This window comes from Narcine bancroftii, chromosome 4 (assembly GCF_036971445.1).
Source record: "Narcine bancroftii isolate sNarBan1 chromosome 4, sNarBan1.hap1, whole genome shotgun sequence".
Classification (NCBI taxonomy): domain Eukaryota; kingdom Metazoa; phylum Chordata; class Chondrichthyes; order Torpediniformes; family Narcinidae; genus Narcine; species Narcine bancroftii.
The window spans coordinates 2,378,546-2,403,004 of record NC_091472.1 but is presented as its reverse complement, the minus strand read 5'-3'; the positions used below and the strand labels follow the sequence as shown (position 1 = coordinate 2,403,004).

The following is a 24,459-nucleotide window of genomic DNA, read 5'->3' as shown; positions in this document are numbered from 1 at the left end:
GGACAGTGTGGAGGAAGCTTCACTCTGGGTCTGACCCCGGGAGTGTGTGATGGAACAGTGAGGAAGGAGCTTCACACTGGCTCTGACCCCGGGAATGTGTGATGGGACAGTTCGGTGGGATCTTCACTCTGTGTCTGATCCTGGGAGTGTGTGATGGGACATTGTGGAGGAAGCTTCACTGTGGTTCTGACCGCGGGTTTGTGTGGATGGGACAGTGTGGAGGGCGCTTCACTCTTGGTCTGACCCCGGGAGTGTTTGATGGGACAGTTCGGAGGGACCTCCACTCTGGGTCTGACCCAGGGAGTGTGTGATGGGACTGTGTGGAGGAAGCTTCACTCTGGGTCTGACCCTGGGAGTGTGTGATGGGACAGTGTGGAGGTAGCTTTACAGTGGGCTGACCCAGGGAATGTGTGATGGGATGGTGTGGAGCGAGCTTCACTCTGGGTCTGACCCTGGGAGTGTGTGATGGGACAGTGTGGAGGAAGCTTCACTCTGGTTCTGACCCAGGGAGTGTGTGATGGGATGGTGTGGAGGGAGCTTCACTCTGGGTCTGACCCTGGCAGTGTGTGATGGGACAGTGTGGAGGAACCTTCACTCTGGTTCTGACCCCGGGAGTGTGTGATGGGACACTGTGGAGAGGGCATCACTCTGGGTCTGACCCCGGGAGTGTGTGATGGGACAGTGTGGAGGAACCTTTACTCTGGGTCTGACCCCTGGAGTGTGTGATGGGACAGTGTGGAGAAAGCTTCACTCTGGGTCAGACGCCAGGAGTGTGTGATGGGAGAGTGTGGAGAGAGCTTCACTCTGGGTCTGACCCCGGGAATGTGTGATGGGGCAGTGTAGAGAAAGCTTCACTCTGGGTCTAACCCCGGGAGTGTGTGATGGGACAGTTTGGAGGGACCTTCACTCTGGGTCTGACCCTGGGAGTGTGTGATGGGACAGTGTGGAGGAAGCTTCAATCTTGTCTGACCCCGGGAGTGTGTGATGGGACGGTGTGGAGGGTTCTTCACTCTGGGTCTTACCCTGGGAGTGTGTGATGGGACAGTGTGGAGGGAGCTTCACTCTAGGTCTGACCCTGGGAGTGTGTGATGGGACAGTGTGGAGGAAGCTTCACTCTGGGTCTGACCCCGGGAGTGTGTGATGGAACAGTGAGGAAGGAGCTTCACACTGGCTCTGACCCCGGGAATGTGTGATGGGACAGTTCGGTGGGATCTTCACTCTGTGTCTGATCCTGGGAGTGTGTGATGGGACATTGTGGAGGAAGCTTCACTGTGGGTCTGACCGCGGGTTTGTGTGGATGGGACAGTGTGGAGGGAGCTTCACTCTTGGTCTGACCCCGGGAGTGTTTGATGGGACAGTTCGGAGGGACCTCCACTCTGGGTCTGACCCAGGGAGTGTGTGATGGGACTGTGTGGAGGAAGCTTCACTCTGGGTCTGACCCTGGGAGTGTGTGATGGGACAGTGTGGAGGTAGCTTTACAGTGGGCTGACCCAGGGAGTGTGTGATGGGATGGTGTGGAGCGAGCTTCACTCTGGGTCTGACCCTGGGAGTGTGTGATGGGACAGTGTGGAGGAAGCTTCACTCTGGTTCTGACCCAGGGAGTGTGTGATGGGATGGTGTGGAGGGAGCTTCACTCTGGGTCTGACCCAGGGAGTGTGTGATGGGACTGTGTGGAGGAAGCTTCACTCTGGTTCTGACCCCGGGAGTGTGTGATGGGACACTGTGGAGAGGGCATCACTCTGGGTCTGACCCCGGGAGTGTGTGATGGGACAGTGTGGAGGAACCTTTACTCTGGGTCTGACCCCTGGAGTGTGTGATGGGACAGTGTGGAGAAAGCTTCACTCTGGGTCAGACGCCAGGAGTGTGTGATGGGAGAGTGTGGAGAGAGCTTCACTCTGGGTCTGACCCCGGGAATGTGTGATGGGGCGGTGTAGAGAAAGCTTCACTCTGGGTCTAACCCCGGGAGTGTGTGATGGGACAGTTTGGAGGGACCTTCACTCTGGGTCTGACCCTGGGAGTGTGTGATGGGACAGTGTGGAGGAGGCTTCACTCTGGGTCTGATGCCGGGAGTGTGTGATGGGACAGTGTGGAGGAAGCTTCACTCTGGGTCTGACCCAGGGAGTGTGTGATGGGACAGTGTGGAGGAAGCTTCACTCTGGGTCTGACCCCAGGAGTGTGTGTTGGGACAGTGTGGAGGGAGCTTCACTCTTGTCTGACCCCGGGAGTATGTGATAGGTCGGTGTGGAGGGTGCTTCACTCTGGGTCTTACCCTGGGAGTGTGTGATGGGATAGTGAGGAGGGAGCTTCACTCTGGGTCTGACCCCGGGAGTGTGTGATGGGACGATGTGGAGGGAACTTCACTCTGGGTCTGAACCTGGGAGTTTGTGATGGGACAGTGTGGAGGGTGCTTCACTCTGGGTCTGACCCTGGGAGTGTGTGCTGGGACGGTGTGGAGGAAGCTTCACTCTGGGTCTGACCCTGGGAGTGTGTGATGGGACTGTGTGGAGGGAGCTTCACTCTGGGTCTGACCCCAGGAGTGTGTTATGGGACAGTGTGGAGGAAGCTTCACTCTAGGTCTGACCCTGAGAGTGTGTTTTGGAACAGTGTGGAGGAAGCTTCACTCTGGGTCTGACCCCGGGAGTGTGTGATGGGACGATGTGGAGGGAACTTCACTCTGGGTCTGAACCTGGGAGTTTGTGATGGGACGGTGTGGAGGGTGCTTCACTCTGGGTCTGACCATGGGGGTGTGTGATGGGACTGTGTGGAGGGAGCTTCACTCTGGGTCTGACCCCGGGAGTGTGTGATGGGACAGTGTGGAGGGAGCTTCACTCTGGGTCTGACCCCGGGAGTGTGTGATGGGACGATGTGGAGGGAACTTCACTCTGGGTCTGAACCTGGGAGTTTGTGATGGGACGGTGTGGAGGGTGCTTCACTCTGGGTCTGACCCTGGGGGTGTGTGATGGGACTGTGTGGAGGGAGCTTCACTCTGGGTCTGACCCTGCGAATGTGTGATGGGACTGTGTGGAGGGAGCTTCACTCTGGGTCTGACCCCAGGAGTGTGTTATGGGACAGTGTGGAGGAAGCTTCACTCTAGGTCTGACCCTGGGAGTGTGTTTTGGGACAGTGTGGAGGAAGCTTCACTCTGGGTCTGACCCCGGGAGTGTGTGATGGGACAGTGTGGAGGAAGCTTCACTCTGGGTCTGACCCAGGGAGTGTGTGATGGGACAGTGTGGAGGAAGCTTCACTCTGGGTCTGACCCAGGGAGTGTGTGATGGGACAGTGTGGAGGAAGCTTCACTCTGGGTCTGACCCCAGGAGTGTGTGATGGGACAGTGTGGAGGGAGCTTCACTCTTGTCAGACCCCGGGAGTATGTGATGGGTCGGTGTGGAGGGTGCTTCACTCTGGGTCTTACCCTGGTAGTGTGTGATGGGATAGTGTGGAGGGAGCTTCACTCTGGATCTGACCCCGGGAGTGTGTGATGGGACGATGTGGAGGGAACTTCACTCTGGGTCTGAACCTGGGAGTTTGTGATGGGACGGTGTGGAGGGTGCTTCACTCTGGGTCTGACCCTGGGAGTGTGTGCTGGGACGGTGTGGAGGAAGCTTCACTCTGGGTCTGACCCTGGGAGTGTGTGATGGGACTGTGTGGAGGGAGCTTCACTCTGGGTCTGACCCCAGGAGTGTGTTATGGGACAGTGTGGAGGAAGCTTCACTCTAGGTCTGACCCTGGGAGTGTGTTTTGGAACAGTGTGGAGGAAGCTTCACTCTGGGTCTGACCCCGGGAGTGTGTGATGGGACGATGTGGAGGGAACTTCACTCTGGGTCTGAACCTGGGAGTTTGTGATGGGACGGTGTGGAGGGTGCTTCACTCTGGGTCTGACCCTGGGGGTGTGTGATGGGACTGTGTGGAGGGAGCTTCACTCTGGGTCTGACCCTGGGAGTGTGTGATGGGACTGTGATGAGGGAGCTTCACTCTGGGTCTGACCCCAGGAGTGTGTTATGGGACAGTGTGGAGGAAGCTTCACTTAAGGTCTGACCCTGGGAGTGTGTTTTGGGACAGTGTGGAGGAAGCTTCACTCTGGGTCTGACCCTGGGAGTGTGTGATGGGACAGTGTGGAGGGAGCTTCACTCTGGGTCTGACCCTGGGAGTGTGTGATGTGAAAGTGTGGAGGAAGCTTCACTCTTATCTGACCCCGGGAGTGTGTGATGGGAAAGTGTGGAGGAAGCTTCACTCTTGTCTGACCCCGGGAGTGTGTGATGGGACGGTGTGGAGGGTGCTTCACTCTGGGTCTTACCCTGGGAGTGTGTGATGGGACAGTGTGGAGGGAGCTTCACTCTAGGTCTGACCCTGGGAGTGTGTGATGGGACAGTGTGGAGGAAGCTTCACTCTGGGTCTGACCCCGGGAGTGTGTGATGGAACAGTGAGGAAGGAGCTTCACACTGGCTCTGACCCCGGGAATGTGTGATGGGACATTTCGGAGGGATCTTCACTCTGTGACTGATCCTGGGAGTGTGTGTTGGGACATTGTGGAGGAAGCTTCACTGTGGGTCTGACCGCGGGTGTGTGTGGATGGGACATTGTGGAGGGAGCTTCACTCTGGGTCTGACCCCGGGAGTGTTTGATGGGACAGTTCGGAGGGACCTCCACTCTGGGTCTGACCCAGGGAGTGTGTGATGGGACTGTGTGGAGGAAGCTTCACTCTGCGTCTGACCCTGGGAGTGTGTGATGGGACAGTGTGGAGGTAGCTTTACACTGGGCTGACCCAGGGAGTGTGTGATGGGATGGTGTGGAGGGAGCTTCACTCTGGGACTGACCCTGGGAGTGTGTGATGGGATAGTATGGAGGAAGCTTCACTCTGGTTCTGACCCAGGGAGTGTGTGATGGGATGGTGTGGAGGGAGCTTCACTCTGGGTCTGACCCTGGCAATGTGTGATGGGACAGTGTGGAGGAACCTTCACTCTGGTTCTGACCCCGGGAGTGTGTGATGGGACAGTGTGGAGAGGGCATCACTCTGGGTCTGACCCCGGGAGTGTGTGATGGGACAGTGTGCAGAGGGCATCACTCTGGGTCTGACCCCGGGAGTGTGTGATGGGACAGTGTGGAGGAACCTTTACTCTGGGTCTGACCCCTGGAGTGTGTGATGGGACAGTGTGGAGAAAGCTTCACTCTGGGTCAGACGCCAGGAGTGTGTGATGGGAGAGTGTGGAGAGAGCTTCACTCTGGGTCTGACCCCGGGAATGTGTGATGGGGCGGTGTAGAGAAAGCTTCACTCTGGGTCTCACCCCGGGAGTGTGTGATGGGACAGTTTGGAGGGACCTTCACTCTGGGTCTGACCCTGGGAGTGTGTGATGGGACAGTGTGGAGGAAGCTTCACTCTGGGTCTGACCCAGGGAGTGTGTGATGGGACAGTGTGGAGGAAGCTTCACTCTGGGTCTGAACCTGGGAGTGTGTGATGGGTCGGTGTGGAGGGTGCTTCACTCTGGGTCTTACCCTGGGAGTGTGTGATGGGATAGTGTGGAGGGAGCTTCACTCTGGGTCTGACCCCGGGAGTGTGTGATGGGACGATGTGGAGGGAACTTCACTCTGGGTCTGAACCTGGGAGTTTGTGATGGGACAGTGTGGAGGGTGCTTCACTCTGGGTCTGACCCTGGGAGTGTGTGCTGGGACGGTGTGGAGGAAGCTTCACTCTGGGTCTGACCCTGGGAGTGTGTGATGGGACTGTGTGGAGGGAGCTTCACTCTGGGTCTGACCCCAGGAGTGTGTTATGGGACAGTGTGGAGGAAGCTTCACTCTAGGTCTGACCCTGGGAGTGTGTTTTGGAACAGTGTGGAGGAAGCTTCACTCTGGGTCTGACCCCGGGAGTGTGTGATGGGACGATGTGTAGGGAACTTCACTCTGGGTCTGAACCTGGGAGTTTGTGATGGGACGGTGTGGAGGGTGCTTCACTCTGGGTCTGACCCTGGGGGTGTGTGAAGGGACTGTGTGGAGGGAGCTTCACTCTGGGTCTGACCCTGGGAGTGTGTGATGGGACTGTGATGAGGGAGCTTCACTCTGGGTCTGACCCCAGGAGTGTGTTATGGGACAGTGTGGAGGAAGCTTCACTCAAGGTCTGACCCTGGGAGTGTGTTTTGGGACAGTGTGGAGGAAGCTTCACTCTGGGTCTGACCCTGGGAGTGTGTGATGGGACAGTGTGGAGGGTGCTTCACTCTGGGTCTGACCCTGGGAGTGTGTGCTGGGACGGTGTGGAGGAAGCTTCACTCTGGGTCTGACCCTGGGAGTGTGTGATGGGACTGTGTGGGGGGAGCTTCACTCTGGGTCTGACCCCAGGAGTGTGTTATGGGACAGTGTGGAGGAAGCTTCACTCTAGGTCTGACCCTGGGAGTGTGTTTTGGAACAGTGTGGAGGAAGCTTCACTCTGGGTCTGACCCCGGGAGTGTGTGATGGGACGATGTGGAGGGAACTTCACTCTGGGTCTGAACCTGGGAGTTTGTGATGGGACGGTGTGGAGGGTGCTTCACTCTGGGTCTGACCCTGGGGGTGTGTGATGGGACTGTGTGGAGGGAGCTTCACTCTGGGTCTGACCCTGGGAGTGTGTGATGGGACTGTGATGAGGGATCTTCACTCTGGGTCTGACCCCAGGAGTGTGTTATGGGACAGTGTGGAGGAAGCTTCACTCAAGGTCAGACCCTGGGAGTGTGTTTTGGGACAGTGTGGAGGAAGCTTCACTCTGGGTCTGACCCTGGGAGTGTGTGATGGGACAGTGTGCAGGGAGCTTCACTCTGGGTCTGACCCTGGGAGTGTGTGATGGGAAAGTGTGGAGGAAGCTTCACTCTTGTCTGACCCCGGGAGTGTGTGATGGGAAAGTGTGGAGGAAGCTTCACTCTTGTCTGACCCCGGGAGTGTGTGATGGGACGGTGTGGAGGGTGCTTCACTCTGGGTCTTACCCTGGGAGTGTGTGATGGGACAGTGTGGAGGGAGCTTCACTCTAGGTCTGACCCTGGGAGTGTGTGATGGGACAGTGTGGAGGAAGCTTCACTCTGGGTCTGACCCCGGGAGTGTGTGATGGAACAGTGAGGAAGGAGCTTCACACTGGCTCTGACCCCGGGAATGTGTGATGGGACATTTCGGAGGGATCTTCACTCTGTGACTGATCATGGGAGTGTGTGTTGGGACATTGTGGAGGAAGCTTCACTGTGGGTCTGACCGCGGGTGTGTGTGGATGGGACATTGTGGAGGGAGCTTCACTCTGGGTCTGACCCCGGGAGTGTTTGATGGGACAGTTCGGAGGGACCTCCACTCTGGGTCTGACCCAGGGATTGTGTGATGGGACTGTGTGGAGGAAGCTTCACTCTGCGTCTGACCCTGGGAGTGTGTGATGGGACAGTGTGGAGGTAGCTTTACACTGGGCTGACCCAGGGAGTGTGTGATGGGATGGTGTGGAGGGAGCTTCACTCTGGGTCTGACCCTGGGAGTGTGTGATGGGATAGTATGGAGGAAGCTTCACTCTGGTTCTGACCCAGGGAGTGTGTGATGGGATGGTGTGGAGGGAGCTTCACTCTGGGTCTGACCCTGGCAGTGTGTGATGGGACAGTGTGGAGGAACCTTCACTCTGGTTCTGACCCCGGGAGTGTGTGATGGGACAGTGTGGAGAGGGCATCACTCTGGGTCTGACCCCGGGAGTGTGTGATGGGACAGTGTGGAGAGGGCATCACTCTGGGTCTGACCCCGGGAGTGTGTGATGGGACAGTGTGGAGGAAGCTTCACTCTGGGTCTGACCCCGGGAGTGTGTGATGGAACAGTGAGGAAGGAGCTTCACACTGGCCCTGACCCCGGGAATGTGTGATGGGACATTTCGGAGGGATCTTCACTCTGTGACTGATCCTGGGAGTGTGTGTTGGGACATTGTGGAGGAAGCTTCACTGTGGGTCTGACCGCGGGTGTGTGTGGATGGGACATTGTGGAGGGAGCTTCACTCTGGGTCTGACCCCGGGAGTGTTTGATGGGACAGTTCGGAGGGACCTCCACTCTGGGTCTGACCCAGGGAGTGTGTGATGGGACTGTGTGGAGGAAGCTTCACTCTGCGTCTGACCCTGGGAGTGTGTGATGGGACAGTGTGGAGGTAGCTTTACACTGGGCTGACCCAGGGAGTGTGTGATGGGATGGTGTGGAGGGAGCTTCACTCTGGGTCTGACCCTGGGAGTGTGTGATGGGATAGTATGGAGGAAGCTTCACTCTGGTTCTGACCCAGGGAGTGTGTGAAGGGACAGTGTGGAGGAAGCTTCACTCTGGGTCTGACCCCAGGAGTGTGTGATGGGACTGTGTGGAGGGAGCCTCACACTGGGCTGACCCCGGGAGTGTGTGATGGGATGGTGTGGAGGAAGCTTCACTCTGGGTCAGACCCTGGGAGTGTGTGCTGGGACGGTGTGGAGGAAGCTTCACTCTGGGTCTGACCCCGGGAGTGTGTGATGGGAAAGTGTGGAGGAAGCTTCACTCTTGTCTGACCTCGGGAGTATGTGATGGGTCGGTGTGGAGGGTGCTTCACTCTGGGTCTTACACTGGGAGTGTGTGATGGGAGAGTGTGGAGGGAGCTTCACTCTGGGTTTGACCCCGGGTGTGTGTGATGGGACGATGTGGAGGGAACTTCACTCTGGGTCTGAACCTGGGAGTTTGTGATGGGACGGTGTGGAGGGTGCTTCACTCTGGGTCTGACCCTGGGGGTGTGTGATGGGACTGTGTGGAGGGAGCTTCACTCTGGGTCTGACCCTGGGAGTGTGTGATGGGACTGTGTGGAGGGAGTTTCACTCTGGGTCTGACCCCAGGAGTGTGTATGGGACAGTGTGGAGGAAGCTTCACTCTAGGTCTGACCCTGGGAGTGTGTTTTGGGACAGTGTGGAGGAAGCTTCACTCTGGGTCTGACCCCGGGAGTGTGTGATGGGACGATGTGGAGGGAACCTCACTCTGGGTCTGAACCTGGGAGTTTGTGATGCGTCGGTGTGGAGGGTGCTTCACTCTGGGTCTGACCCTGGGGGTGTGTGATGGGACTGTGTGGAGGGAGCTTCACTCTGGGTCTGACCCTGGGAGTGTGTGATGGGACTGTGTGGAGGGAGCTTCACTCTGGGTCTGACCCCAGGAGTGTGTTTTGGGACAGTGTGGAGGAAGCTTCACTCTGGGTCTGACCCTGGGAGTGTGTGATGGGACAGTGTGGAGGGAGCTTCACTCTGGGTCTGACCCCGGGAGGGTGTGATAGGACATTGTGGAGGGAGCTTCACTCTGGGTCTAACCCCGGGAGTGTGTGATGGGACAGTGTGGAGGGAGCTTCACTCTGGGTCTGACCCCGGGAGTGAGTGATGGGACAGTGTGGAGGAGGCTTCACTCTTGGTCTGACCCTGGGAGTGTGTGATGGAACAGTGAGGAAGGAGCTTCACACTGAGTCTGACCCCGGGAGTGTGTGATGGAACAGTGAGGAAGGAGCTTCACACTGGGTCTGACCCCGGGAATGTGTGATGGGACAGTTCGGAGGGAACTTCACTCTGGGTCTGACCCCGGGAGTGTGTGATGGGACAGTGTGGAGGTAGCTTCACTCTGGGTCTGACCCTGGGAGTGTGTGATGGGACAATGCGGAGGAACCTTCACTCTGGGTCTGACCCCGGGTGTGTGTCATGGGACAGTGTGGAGGGAGCTTCACTCTGCGTCTGACCCTGGGAGTTTGTGATGGGACAGTGTGGAGGAGGCTTCACTCTGGGTCTGATGCCGGGAGTGTGTGATGGGACAGTGTGGAGGAAGCTTCACTCTGGGTCTGACCCAGGGAGTGTGTGATGGGACAGTGTGGAGGAAGCTTCACTCTGGGTCTGACCCCAGGAGTGTGTGATGGGACTGTGTGGAGGGAGCTTCACACTGGGCTGACCCCGGGAGTGTGTGATGGGATGGTGTGGAGGAAGCTTCACTCTGGGTCAGACCCTGGGAGTGTGTGCTGGGACGGTGTGGAGGAAGCTTCACTCTGGGTCTGACCCCGGGAGTGTGTGATGGGAAAGTGTGGAGGAAGCTTCACTCTTGTCTGACCTCGGGAGTATGTGATGGGTCGGTGTGGAGGGTGCTTCACTCTGGGTCTTACACTGGGAGTGTGTGATGGGAGAGTGTGGAGGGAGCTTCACTCTTGGTTTGACCCCGGGTGTGTGTGATGGGACGATGTGGAGGGAACTTCACTGTGGGTCTGAACCTCGGAGTTTGTGATGGGACGGTGTGGAGGGTGCTTCACTCTGGGTCTGACCCTGGGGGTGTGTGATGGGACTGTGTGGAGGGAGCTTCACTCTGGGTCTGACCCTGGGAGTGTGTGATGGGACTGTGTGGAGGGAGTTTCACTCTGGGTCTGACCCCAGGAGTGTGTATGGGACAGTGTGGAGGAAGCTTCACTCTAGGTCTGACCCTGGGAGTGTGTTTTGGGACAGTGTGGAGGAAGCTTCACTCTGGGTCTGACCCCGGGAGTGTGTGATGGGACGATGTGGAGGGAACCTCACTCTGGGTCTGAACCTGGGAGTTTGTGATGCGTCGGTGTGGAGGGTGCTTCACTCTGGGTCTGACCCTGGGGGTGTGTGATGGGACTGTGTGGAGGGAGCTTCACTCTGGGTCTGACCCTGGGAGTGTGTGATGGGACTGTGTGGAGGGAGCTTCACTCTGGGTCTGACCCCAGGAGTGTGTTTTGGGACAGTGTGGAGGAAGCTTCACTCTGGGTCTGACCCTGGGAGTGTGTGATGGGACAGTGTGGAGGGAGCTTCACTCTGGGTCTGACCCTGGGAGTGTGTGATGGGAAAGTGTGGAGGAAGCTTCACGCTTGTCTGACCCCGGGAGTGTGTGATGGGAAAGTGTTGAGGAAGCTTCACTCTTGTCTGACCCCGGGAGTGTGTGATGGGACGGTGTGGAGGGTGCTTCACTCTGCGTCTTACCCTGGGAGTGTGTGATGGGACAGTGTGGAGGGAGCTTCACTCTGGGTCTGACCCCGGGAGTGTGTGATAGGACGATGTGGAGGGAACTTCACTCTGGGTCTGAACCTGGGAGTTTGTGATGGGACGATGTGGAGGGTGCTTCACTCTGGGTCTGACCCTGGGGGTGTGTGATGGGACTGTGTGGAGGGAGCTTCACTCTGGGTCTGACCCTGCGAATGTGTGATGGGACTGTGTGGAGGGAGCTTCACTCTGGGTCTGAACCCAGGAGTGTGTTATGAGACAGTGTGGAGGAAGCTTCACTCTAGGTCTGACACTGGGAGTGTGTTTTGGGACAGTGTGGAGGAAGCTTCACTCTGGGTCTGACCCCGGGAGTGTGTGATGGGACAGTGTGGAGGAAGCTTCACTCTGGGTCTGACCCTGGGAGTGTGTGATTGGACGGTGTGGAGGGAGCTTCACTCTGGGTCTGACCCTGGGAGTGTGTGATGGGACGGTGTGGAGGAAGCTTCACTCTGGGTCTGACCCTGGGAGTGTGTGATAGGACGGTGTGGAGGGAGGTTCACTCTGGGTCTGACCCGACGAGTGTGTGATGGGACTGTGTCGAGCGAGCTTTACTCTGGGTCTGACCCTGGGAGTGTGTGATGGGACTGTGTACAGGGAGCTTCACTCTGGGTCTGACCCTGGGAGCGTGTGATGGGACGGTGTGGAGGGAACTTCACTCTGGGTCTGACCCCGGGAGTTTGTGATGGGACGGTGTGGAGGCAGCTTCACTCTGGGTCTGACCCTGGGAGTGTATGATGGGACAGTGTGGAGGGAGCTTCACTCTGGGTTTGACCCTGGGAGAGTGTGATGGGACAGTGTGGAGGAGGCTTCACTCTGGGTCTGACCCTGGGAGTGTGTGATGGAACAGTGTGGAGGAAGCTTCACTCTGGGTCTGACCCCAGGAGTGTGTGATGGGACAGTGTGGAGGGAGCTTCACTGTGGGTCTGACCCTGGGAGTGTGTGATGGGACAGTGTGGAAGGAGCTTCACTCTGGGACTGACACAAGGGAATGTGATGGGATGGTGTGGTGGAAGCTTCACTCTTGGTCTGACCCCGGGAGTGTGTGATGGAACAGTGTGGAAGGAGCTTCACACTGGGTCTGACACCGGGAGTGTGTGATTGAACAGTGTGGAGGTAGCTTCACTCTGGGTCTGACCCCAGGAGTGTGTGATGGGACGGTGTGGAGGGAGCTTCACTCTGGGTCTAACCCTGGGAGTGTGTGATGGGACAGTGTGGAGGGAGTTTCACACTGGTTCTGACCCCAGGAGTGTGTGATGGGACAGTGTGGAGTCAGCTTCACTCTGGGTCTGACCCCGGGAGTGTGTGATGGGACAGTGTGGAGGAAGCTTCACTCTGGGTCTAACCCCGGGAGAGTGTGATGGGACAGTGTGGAGGGAGCTTCACTCTGGGTCTGACCCCGGGAGGGTGTGATGGGACATTGTGGAGGAAGCTTCATTCTGGGTCTGACCCCGGGAGTGTGTGATGGGACGGTGTGGAGGGAGATTCACTCTGGGTCTAACCCTGGGAGAGTGTGATGGGACAGTGTGGAGGGAGCTTCACTCTGGGTCTGACCCCGGGAGGGTGTGATGGGACATTGTGGAGGAAGCTTCATTCTGGTTCTGACCCCGGGAGTGTGTCATAGGACAGTGTGGAAGGAGCTTCATTCTGGTTCTGACCCTGGGAGTGTGTGATGGGACAGTGTGGAGGGAGCTTTACTGTGGGTCTGACCCCGGGAGGGTGTGATGGGACATTGTGGAGGAAGCTTCACTCTGGGTCTGACCCCGGGAGTATGTGATGGGACAGTGTGGAGGAAGCTTCACTCTGGGTCTGACCCCGGGAGTGTGTGATGGGACAGTGTGGAGGAAGCTTCATTCTGGGTCTGACACCGGGAGGGTGTGATGGGACATTGTGGAGGAAGCTTCATTCTGGGTCTGACCCCGGGAGTGTGTGATGGGACGGTGTGGAGGGAGATTCACTCTGGGTCTAACCCTGGGAGAGTGTGATGGGACAGTGTGGAGGGAGCTTCACTCTGGGTCTGACCCCGGGAGGGTGTGATGGGACATTGTTGAGGAAGCTTCATTCTGGTTCTGACCCCGGGAGTGTGTGATAGGACAGTGTGGAAGGAGCTTCATTCTGGTTCTGACCCTGGGAGTGTGTGATGGGACAGTGTGGAGGGAGCTTAACTCTGGGTCTGACCCCGGGAGGGTGTGATGGGACATTGTGGAGGAGGCTTCACTCTGGGTCTGACCCCGGGAGTGTGTGATGGGACAGTGTGGAGGAGGCTTCACTCTGGATCTGACCCCGGGAGGGTGTGAAGGGACATTGTGGAGGGAGCTTCACTCTGGGTCTAACCCCGGGAGTGTGTGATGGGACAGTGTGGAGGAAGCTTCACCCTGGGTCTGACCACGGGAGAGTGTGATGGGACATTGTGGAGGGAACTTCACTCTGGGTCTAACCCCGGGAGTGTGTGATGGGACAGTGTGGAGGGAGCTTCACTCTGGGTCTGACCCCGGGAGTGAGTGATGGGACAGTGTGGAGGAGGCTTCACTCTTGGTCTGACCCTGGGAGTGTGTGATGGAACAGTGAGGAAGGAGCTTCACACTGGGTCTGACCCCGGGAGTGTGTGATGGAACAGCGAGGAAGGAGCTTCACACTGGGTCTGACCCCGGGAATGTGTGATGGGACATTTCGGAGGGATCTTCACTCTGGGTCTGACCCCGGGAGTGTGTGATGGGACAGTGTGGAGGTAGCTTCACTCTGGGTCTGACCATGGGAGTGTGTGATGGGACAATGCGGAGGAACCTTCACTCTGGGTCTGACCCCGGGTGTGTGTCATGGGACAGTGTGGAGGGAGCTTCACTCTGCGTCTGACCCCGGGACTATGTGATGGGACAGTGTGGAGGAAGCTTCACTCTGGGTCTGACCCCGGGATTGAGTGATGGGACAGTGTGGAGAAGGCTTCACTCTGGGTCTAACCATGGGAGTGTGTGATGGGACAGTGTGGAGGGAGCTTCACTCTGGGTCTGACCCTGGGTGTGTGTGATGGAACAGTGTGGAGGAGGCTTCACTCTGGGTCTGACCCCGGGAGTGTGTGATGGGACAGTGTGGAGGGAGCTTCACTCTGGGTCTGACCCCGGGAGTGTTTGATGGGACAGTGTGGAGGGAGCTTCACTCTAGGTCTGACCCTGGGAGTGTGTAATAGGACAGTGTGGAGGAAGCTTCACTCTGGGTCTGACCCCGGGAGTGTGTGATGGAACAGTGAGGAAGGAGCTTCACACTGGCTCTGACCCCGGGAATGTGTGATGGGACAGTTCGGAGGGATCTTCACTCTGTGTCTGATCCTGGGAGTGTATGATGGGACATTGTGGAGGAAGCTTCACTGTGGGTCTGACCGCGGGTGTGTGTGGATGGGACAGTGTGGAGGGAGCTTCACTCTGGGTCTGACCCCGGGAGTGTTTTATGGGACAGTTCGGAGGGACCTCCACTCTGGGTCTGACCCTGGGAGTGAGTGATGGGACTGTGTGGAGGAAACTTCACTCTGGGTCTGACACTGGGAGTGTGTGATGGGACAGTGTGGAGGTAGCTTTACACTGGGCTGACCCAGGGAGTGTGTGATGGGATGGTGTGGAGGGAGCTTCACTCTGGGTCTGACCCTGGGAGTGTGTGATGGGACAGTGAGGAGGAAGCTTCACTCTGGTTCTGACCCAGGGAGTGTGTGATGGGATGGTGTGGAGGGAGCTTCACTCTGGGTCTGACCCTGGCAGTGTGTGATGGGACAGTGTGGAAGAAGCTTCACTCTGGTTCTGACCCCGGGAGTGTGTGATGGGACAGTGTGGAGAGGGCATCACTCTGGGTCTGACCCCGGGAGTGTGTGATGGGACAGTGTGGAGGAACCTTTACTCTGGGTCTGACCCCTGGAGTGTGTGATGGGACAGTGTGGAGTAAGCTTCACTCTGGGTCAGACGCCAGGAGTGTGTGATGGGAGAGTGTGGAGAGAGCTTCACTCTGGGTCTGACCCCGGTAATGTGTGATGGGGCGGTGTAGAGAAAGCTTCACTCTGGGTTTGACCCCGGGAGTGTGTGATGGGACAGTTTGGAGGGACTTTCACTCTGGGTCTGAACCTGGGAGTTTGTGATGGGACGGTGTGGAGGGTGCTTCACTCTGGGTTTGACCCTGGGGGTGTGTGATGGGACTGTGTGGAGGGAGCTTCACTCTGGGTCTGACCCTGGGAGTGTGTGATGGGACTGTGATGAGGGAGCTTCACTCTGGGTCTGACCCCAGGAGTGTGTTATGGGACAGTGTGGAGGAAGCTTCACTCAAGGTCTGACCCTGGGAGTGTGTTTTGGGACAGTGTGGAGGAAGCTTCACTCTGGGTCTGACCCTGGGAGTGTGTGATGGGACAGTGTGGAGGGAGCTTCACTCTGGGTCTGACCCTGGGAGTGTGTGATGGGAAAGTGTGGAGGAAGCTTCACTCTTGTCTGACCCCGGGAGTGTGTGATGGGAAAGTGTGGAGGAAGCTACACTTTTTTCTGACCCCGGGAGTGTGTGATGGGACGGTGTGGAGGGTGCTTCACTCTGGGTCTTACCCTGGGAGTGTGTGATGGGACAGTGTGGAGGGAGCTTCACTCTAGGTCTGACCCTGGGAGTGTGTGATGGGACAGTGTGGAGGAAGCTTCACTCTGGGTCTGACCCCGGGAGTGTGTGATGGAACAGTGAGGAAGGAGCTTCACACTGGCTCTGACCCCGGGAATGTGTGATGGGACATTTCGGAGGGATCTTCACTCTGTGACTGATCCTGGGAGTGTGTGTTGGGACATTGTGGAGGAAGCTTCACTGTGGGTCTGACCGCGGGTGTGTGTGGATGGGACATTGTGGAGGGAGCTTCACTCTGGGTCTGACCCCGGGAGTGTTTGATGGGACAGTTCGGAGGGACCTCCACTCTGGGTCTGACCCAGGGAGTGTGTGATGGGACTGTGTGGAGGAAGCTTCACTCTGCGTCTGACCCTGGGAGTGTGTGATGGGACAGTGTGGAGGTAGCTTTACACTGGGCTGACCCAGGGAGTGTGTGATGGGATGGTGTGGAGGGAGCTTCACTCTGGGTCTGACCCTGGGAGTGTGTGATGGGATAGTATGGAGGAAGCTTCACTCTGGTTCTGACCCAGGGAGTGTGTGATGGGATGGTGTGGAGGGAGCTTCACTCTGGGTCTGACCCTGGCAGTGTGTGATGGGACAGTGTGGAGGAACCTTCACTCTGGTTCTGACCCCGGGAGTGTGTGATGGGACAGTGTGGAGAGGGCATCACTCTGGGTCTGACCCCGGGAGTGTGTGATGGGACAGTGTGGAGAGGGCATCACTCTGGGTCTGACCCCGGGAGTGTGTGATGGGACAGTGTGGAGGAACCTTTACTCTGGGTCTGACCCCTGGAGTGTGTGATGGGACAGTGTGGAGAAAGCTTCACTCTGGGTCAGACGCCAGGAGTGTGTGATGGGAGAGTGTGGAGAGAGCTTCACTCTGGGTCTGACCCCGGGAATGTGTGATGGGGCGGTGTAGAGAAAGCTTCACTCTGGGTCTAACCCCGGGAGTGTGTGATGGGACAGTTTGGAGGGACCTTCACTCTGGGTCTGACCCTGGGAGTGTGTGATGGGACAGTGTGGAGGAAGCTTCACTCTGGGTCTGACCCAGGGAGTGTGTGATGGGACAGTGTGGAGGAAGCTTCACTCTGGGTCTGACCCCAGGAGTGTGTGATGGGTCGGTGTGGAGGGTGCTTCACTCTGGGTCTTACCCTGGGAGTGTGTGATGGGATAGTGTGGAGGGAGCTTCACTCTGGGTCTGACCCCGGGAGTGTGTGATGGGACGATGTGGAGGGAACTTCACTCTGGGTCTGAACCTGGGAGTTTGTGATGGGACAGTGTGGAGGGTGCTTCACTCTGGGTCTGACCCTGGGAGTGTGTGCTGGGACGGTGTGGAGGAAGCTTCACTCTGGGTCTGACCCTGGGAGTGTGTGATGGGACTGTGTGGAGGGAGCTTCACTCTGGGTCTGACCCCAGGAGTGTGTTATGGGACAGTGTGGAGGAAGCTTCACTCTAGGTCTGACCCTGGGAGTGTGTTTTGGAACAGTGTGGAGGAAGCTTCACTCTGGGTCTGACCCCGGGAGTGTGTGATGGGACGATGTGGAGGGAACTTCACTCTGGGTCTGAACCTGGGAGTTTGTGATGGGACGGTGTGGAGGGTGCTTCACTCTGGGTCTGACCCTGGGGGTGTGTGATGGGACTGTGTGGAGGGAGCTTCACTCTGGGTCTGACCCTGGGAGTGTGTGATGGGACTGTGATGAGGGAGCTTCACTCTGGGTCTGACCCCAGGAGTGTGTTATGGGACAGTGTGGAGGAAGCTTCACTCAAGGTCTGACCCTGGGAGTGTGTTTTGGGACAGTGTGGAGGAAGCTTCACTCTGGGTCTGACCCTGGGAGTGTGTGATGGGACAGTGTGGAGGGAGCTTCACTCTGGGTCTGACCCTGGGAGTGTGTGATGGGAAAGTGTGGAGGAAGCTTCACTCTTGTCTGACCCCGGGAGTGTGTGATGGGAAAGTGTGGAGGAAGCTTCACTCTTGACTGACCCCGGGAGTGTGTGATGGGACGGTGTGGAGGGTGCTTCACTCTGGGTCTGACCCCGGGAGTGTGTTTTGGGACAGTGTGGAGGAAGCTTCACTCTGGTCTGACCCCGGGAGTGCGTGATGGGACAGTGTGGAGGGAGCTTCACTCTGGGTCTGACCCTGGGAGTGTGTGATGGGACGGTGTGGAGGAAGCTTCACTCTGGGTCTGACCCTGGGAGTGTGTGATGGGACGGTGTGGAGGGAGCTTCACTCTGGGTCTGACCCTGGGAGTGTGTGATGGGACGGTGTGGAGGAAGCTTCACTCTGGGTCTGACCCTGGGAGTGTGTGATAGGACGGTGTGGAGGGAGGTTCACTCTGGGTCTGACGTCGAGCGAGCTTTACTCTGGGTCTGACCCTGGGAGTGTGTGATGGGACTGTGTAGAGGGAGCTTCACTCTGGGTCTGACCCTGGGAGCGTGTGATGGGACGGTGTGGAGGGAACTTCACTCTGGGTCTGACCCCGGGAGTTTGTGATGGGACGGTGTGGAGGGAGCTTCACTCTGGGTCTGACCCTGGGAGTGTATGATGCGACACTGTGGAGGGAGCTTCACTCTGGGTCTGACCCTGGGAGAGTGTGATGGGACGGTGTGGAGGAAGCTTCACTCTGGGTCTGACCCTGGGAGTGTGTGATGGGACGGTGTGGAGGGATCTTCACTCTGGGTCTGATCCCGGGAGTTTGTGATGGGACGGTGTGGAGTGAGCTTCACTCAGGGTCTGACCCTGGGAGTGTGTGATGGGACGGTGTGGAGGGAGCTTCACTCTGGGTCTGACCCTGGGATTGTGTGATGGGACGGTGTGGAGGGAGCTTCACTCTGGGTCTGACCCTGGGAGTGTGTTATGGGATAGTGTGGATGGAGCTTCACTCTGGGTCTGACCCTGGGAGTGTGTGATGGGACGGTGAGTCGGGTGCTTCACTCTGGGTCTGGCTCGTGGTTTGCCAGCCCTGTGAGATGACATTAAGTCCACAGCGCAGATTTTCCCTCTGCAGAATGATGATGATTTAAATTTCAAGAGTTAAACTGTTCCTTGTTCTGGATCCCACTGTGAATATGGGGCAGGGTACCAGGAGCAGCCCAGTGTCTGCATAATTAAACACTGTGGCAGTCACCACCTCTGACACTGCCCTGTGTGACACCCAGTCTGTACCCAGCCAATGCCATCCCTATCTAATAGCCTGTCCCCAGAGCACCCTACTGCCGGAACCTGTGGTCGCTGAGCAGGGTGGTGCCTCACAGCTGCAAAGGGCTGGAGAATGGGTGAGACGGGGTTGCATGGGGAACAGCTGTCGGAACACAGACCAGGCCACTGGAAGCAGGAGGCAGGCCTCCAACCCTCCCCCAGCTAATGTCCTGAGCATGCCTGATCTTCCTCAGCACCTCAGCCCCACATAATGCCCACCCCTCTGCACTATCCAGAGATCCTCTGGTTCAGAGACAGACCTTCACCTGCCTCTGGGTGGAGTCTGTGGTGATCTGTAATTACACCACTGAGTCACCAGGGGGCATCCCGGTGACCTTGTCTATAAAGCAGTCCAGAGCTACAGTCTAGCCTTCCAGGTTCGTCTTGCAGAGAGACAAGACCTCTTAGTGTACGTATTAGTTTATTAAAGCTGTCTTATACTCGCACTGCTGGTGTGGTTATTGTCAGTACAATTTAATAAACTAATATGATAGCTACTAGAATGGAAGCTGCATTCCCGACCACCTGGAGACTCTTCCTGAGGAATGGAATCCGGGGACGACTAGCATTCACCTGCTTCCAAGGACCGAGACAGCGAGGAACTGCTGTACTAGAATCGTGGAGGAATGCAGGGAAGACCACAGAAGTACGATAGGGCAGGTAAGAAATGGCCAAGAGCCCTGCCTGCCCGTGGGTTCGTCGGTACAGGGTCCGCCTACCCTAAACCCCGGTCCAATCAGAAAGGGGCCACTACAAGTGCGGGTGGAAGGATCTGCACAAGTCGTGCTGCCGATTGCCATGTATGTGCAGAATTCCCAACCACTCCAGAGCCAGGGAAAGCAGACACTGCTACCATCGCTCCCCCAGCAGCAGCTCCCAGTACCCCAGGGTTCACCCTTGCTACACCTAAGGGACCAGAGACTGCGGCTTAGCCATGTGCTGCGACCAGACAGGCTGGAGCTCGACCCCAGAAATCCCGGAGCCGGCACGCACTTTGGCCGCTGGCAGAGATACTTTCTGAATTACATGGAGGGTGCTGAGGCATCTGATAAAGAGCTATTAACGCTGCTGTTAGCGCAGCTGGGAGACCACCCTTACTCCCTTATACAGGATGCCAGGTCCTACCAAGAGGCAATGAGCACATTACAGAGGCAATTACAGTAAGGGACGTAGTGAACTCCACTCCCGGTACAGTCTCATGACCAGGTCACAACAAGTCGGGGAGTCTGCCAGAGACTTTATACTCTCTCTGAAAGAGCTGGCGAGAGGCTGCAACTTTAAAGCAGTATCAGATCAGGATTACGCGGAGGACATTATTAGGGACAGAATTGTTGCGGGCATACGGTCCACTGAGACGAGACATCGATTGCTGGAGAAAGGAATGGTGGGGCTAGATGAGGCAGAGACTATTGCAGAAGCTTTAGAAAGCACCAGGAAAGAATTGGAGGAGTACTCACAGGACCCTGGGGCTGGGACAAACGTCACACTGCTGGACTCTCTAGCCCCACGAAAAGAAAAGTATGCTGCCTCACAGGAATCCACCACAGCAGCAGCACCTTGAGGGTCCCAAGTGCTTTTCCTGTGGACAAAGAAAGCACCCCAGAGCCCTCTGACCTGCCAGAGAAAATGTCTGTCCCAACTGTGGAAAACGTGAGCATTATGCAAAAGTCTGCAGAAGCCCCAAGGCCACAGCCAAGGCCCATTCTCATGCTAATGAGAGGCAGGAGAGCTCTTCTTTCTCCACAGACAAACAGAAAAAGAATGCCATGTGCAGCCGGCCATCTTGGACAACTGCTACAGAGCAGAGGACACAGTCTTCAAGAAATGAATATGACGCTGAGTACTATCGGATGGAAGGACACGAAGGACACGCCAGACTTGCTTCCCTACGCATGACTCAGGCAAGTCCACACAATTTATCTGACGCCACTGTGTGCATCAAAATTAATGATGTGAAGGTAAATTGCTTAATAGACAGTTTTATTGACCAGGGGTTAGTCAACCGCCTTGCCCTCCCCACCTGCCCGAGTGAGCACCAGATCCTGTTAGCAGCCAGCAGCCTTGCGGCTGAGGTAAAACAGTTTTGCAGGGTTGCTCTAGAAATCCAGGGCACAAAATACAAAGGGTTCAAATTACTAGAACTCCCTCACCTCTGTGCCCCGGTACTATTGGGGTTAGATTTTCAGTGCCAGTTAGAAAGCATTACAATAGGGCACAACGGGCCTCACCCCCCACTACAGCTTATGAAAAATTTTGGACTTATGAACTTACAAACAAGGGAAGGAGGACGGTGGGTGGGGGGGGTGGGGGGTGGTGAATGTGGTGATCTGTAATTCCACCACTAGGTCACCAGGGGGAATCCCAATGACTTTGTCTATAAAGCCGTCCAGAGCTGCAGTCTAGCCTTCCAGGTTCATCTTGCAGAGACAAGACCTCTTCGTGTCCATATTAGTTTATTAAAGCCGTCTTATACTCGCACCGCTGGTGGGGTTATTGTCAGTACAGAGTCGTCACCTCCTCCTGCTCTAAACAGACTCTTGTTCTGAGACTATCACCCCTGGGTGCGGACGCCCACCAGGGAACCACACCCACCCTGTCGAATCTGTCTGGACACTGCCTCTCAGGAAGATTATGCGGAACGTGGGGGGGAGGGGAGAATGATTTAAGGCACGAGCACCTGATGGGTGAGCCTCACAAAGGTAGGAACACCCAGATAAACACACACACCCCACCCCCTCACACACACACCTGTTCAACAACACCCCCCACCCCCTCTCACACACACATACACACACACACACACACCCCCTTCAACAACGCTCCCCACCCCCTCACATGCACACACCCCACTTCAACAACATTCTCCACCCCCTCACATGCACACACCCCCTTCAACAACACTCCCCACCCCTCGCACATACACACCCCCTTCAACAATACTCCCCACCCCCTCACACGCACACACCCCACTTCAACAACATTCTCCACCCCCTCACATGCACACACCCCCTTCAACAACACTTCCCACCCCCCTCACACGCACACCCCCTTCAACAACACTCCCCACCCCCTCGCACGCACACACCCCCTTCAACAACACTCCACTCCCTCGCACGCTCACACCCCCCTTCAACAACACTCCCCACCCCCTCACACACACCTCCCATCAACAACACTCCCCACCCCCTCGCACACACACCCCCTTCAACAACACTCCCCACCCCCCCTTGTACGCACACACCCCCTTCAAGAACACTCCCCACCCTCTCACACACACCCCCTTCAACAACACACCCCACCCTCTCACACGCACACACCCCCCTTCAACAACACTCCCCAGCCCCTCACACACACACACCCCCTTCAATAACACTCCCTGCCCCCTCGCTCGCACACACCCCACTTCAACAACACTCTCCAACCCCTCACACACACCCCCCTTCAACAACACTCCCCACCCCCTCACACACCCTTCAACAACACCCCCCACCCCCACACACCCTTTAACAACACCCACCACCCCCTCACACACAACCCTTCAACAACACCCCGCCCCCTCGCACGCACACACCCCCCTTCAACAACATTCCCCACCCCCTCACACGCACACACCCCACTTCAACAACACTCTCCACCCCCTCACACACACACCCCCCTTCAACAACACTCCCCACCCCCTCACACATACACCCCCTTCAACAACACTCCACTCCCTCGCACGCTCACACCCCCCTTCAACAACACTCCCCACCACCTCACACACACCTCCCATCAACAACACTCCCCACCCCCTCGCACACACACCCCCTTCAACAACACTCCCCACCCCCCTTGTACGCACACACCCCCTTCAAGAACACTCCCCACCCTCTCACACACACCCCCTTCAACAACACACCCCACCCCCTCACACACACACACCCCCCTTCAACAACACTCCCCACCCCCTCACACATACACCCCCTTCAACAACATTCCCCACCCCCGCACACGCACACACCCCCCTTCAACAACACTCCCACCCCCTCACACACACACCCCCTTCAACAACACTCCCCACCCCCTCACACACCCTTCAACAACACCCCCCACCCCCTCACACACAACCCTTCAACAACACCCCACCTCCTCACACACACACATATTCACACACCCCTTCTACAACCCCACACACATACACACACACACAACCCCTAACACCCTCCAACCCCTCACACACATATCCCAACCCCACACAACCCCCAACGCCACAGCCCCATCCCCACTCCCATCCCCATGTACACACCCCACTCCCACCATCACCCCAACACACTCCCCCACTCATCCACATATACCCCCCATCTTCCCCATCCCATCTCCCCAACCCATTTCCCCATATCCCTCCCATCCCATCTCTCCTCACCCCATCTCTCCCTCCATCTCCCCCACACCCCATCTCCCCCCATCCCATCTCTCCATCAAGGCTGGTCCTCCTTGTAGCTCCCCATCACAGCTGGTTACACCCCACACCAGCGCCAGGCACCTCAACCTTCATCCCTGCCCTAATCCAGGGACTGATAATAAATACCAGAAATTCTTACTTAGGATGTGCGCTTTGGTCCAGGATTTGGGACTGAACCACATCGGTGAAGATTCACGTCTTCAACTTCCTTTCGCCCCAGACTCTTTGTCCTGGGAGCCACCCTTGGGTTATTTGGAGATAAATACTCTCAAAACTAGATTCAGACAAGTCTACTGGTTGAGGACAAATTATACTAAGAGGTTAGAAGAATTTGGGGGAGGAACCATCATTTCAGGAGTGGCCAAAGTGGCAGCTTTGAAACGCACGTCTTCCAAACTGTTCGGTAAATTGAACATCTTTACTGAAAAATGGGGCAAATATCTAGGTTTCCTGGGGTGGGGGTGGGGAATAGTGGTGGATGTGGTGAAGTGTATTAATGAACGGCAGAATTTTTTTGATACTTGAGCTCGAATTAGGCACGCAAGGTTATTTTTGCTTCCATGTTTGTTTCTATTTTGTGGATAAGTTGATGGTTTGTAACTTAGATTTGACTCAAGGATTTGGGGGGTTTTTAAAAAAGAACTCAATAAATTTTAAATCATTTTAAAAAAAGAATTCTTTGCTCAATTCCTTCTCCAATTAAAATCCCCAACAGAAGCAAATCCATGTCAGAGCAAGGCGGGGTCTTAAAAAAGCAGCCTCTACCCTCAAAGACCCCACCGCCCAGGCCAAGCCCTCTTCACTGCTACCACCGGGAGGCTGAAGACGAGCCCTCAGCAGCACAGGGACAGCTTCTTCCCCGCTGCCATCAGATTCCTGAACAGACGATGAACCGCAGACACGGCCTGACTGTTTTTATTTATTGTTGGAAGGTAGGTTCTATGAACATTTACCCTGTGACCCTACTGAAAAGCGATGAATTTTGTGACTTGTTCATGACAATAAATCCAGATTGTGGTTCTGCATCAAAGCCCAGCCCTCAGGACGAAAGGTGCACTGCATCGCTGTAAAACAATGCAGTGCATCCCACTGTTCCCACTGGGCGAGGACACACACCCCTGCCCGCACCCTCTGCCTGCTCCATCACCGCGGGCTGCAGTGCTGAGCCCAGCTCTCGGCCCATCCCACCGCATCCTGCCCCGTCTCCCACTT

General features: G+C 56.7%; 2 protein-coding genes across 4 annotated transcripts in view; one reads left to right on the top strand and one right to left on the bottom strand.

Annotated features, from left to right (window-relative positions):
* The window catches only part of LOC138760279 (uncharacterized), a 154,535-nt gene extending 135,074 nt beyond the window's left edge, over positions 1 to 19,461 (top strand). Inside the window, exon 4 of the mRNA XM_069930641.1 lies at positions 19,301 to 19,461. Within this exon, the coding sequence (XP_069786742.1) occupies positions 19,301 to 19,461 (161 nt within the window). The remainder of the gene's footprint in view (positions 1 to 19,300) is intronic.
* The window catches only part of LOC138760278 (stathmin-4-like), a 106,233-nt gene that overhangs the window by 63,477 nt on the left and 18,297 nt on the right, over positions 1 to 24,459 (bottom strand). The window lies entirely within an intron of this gene.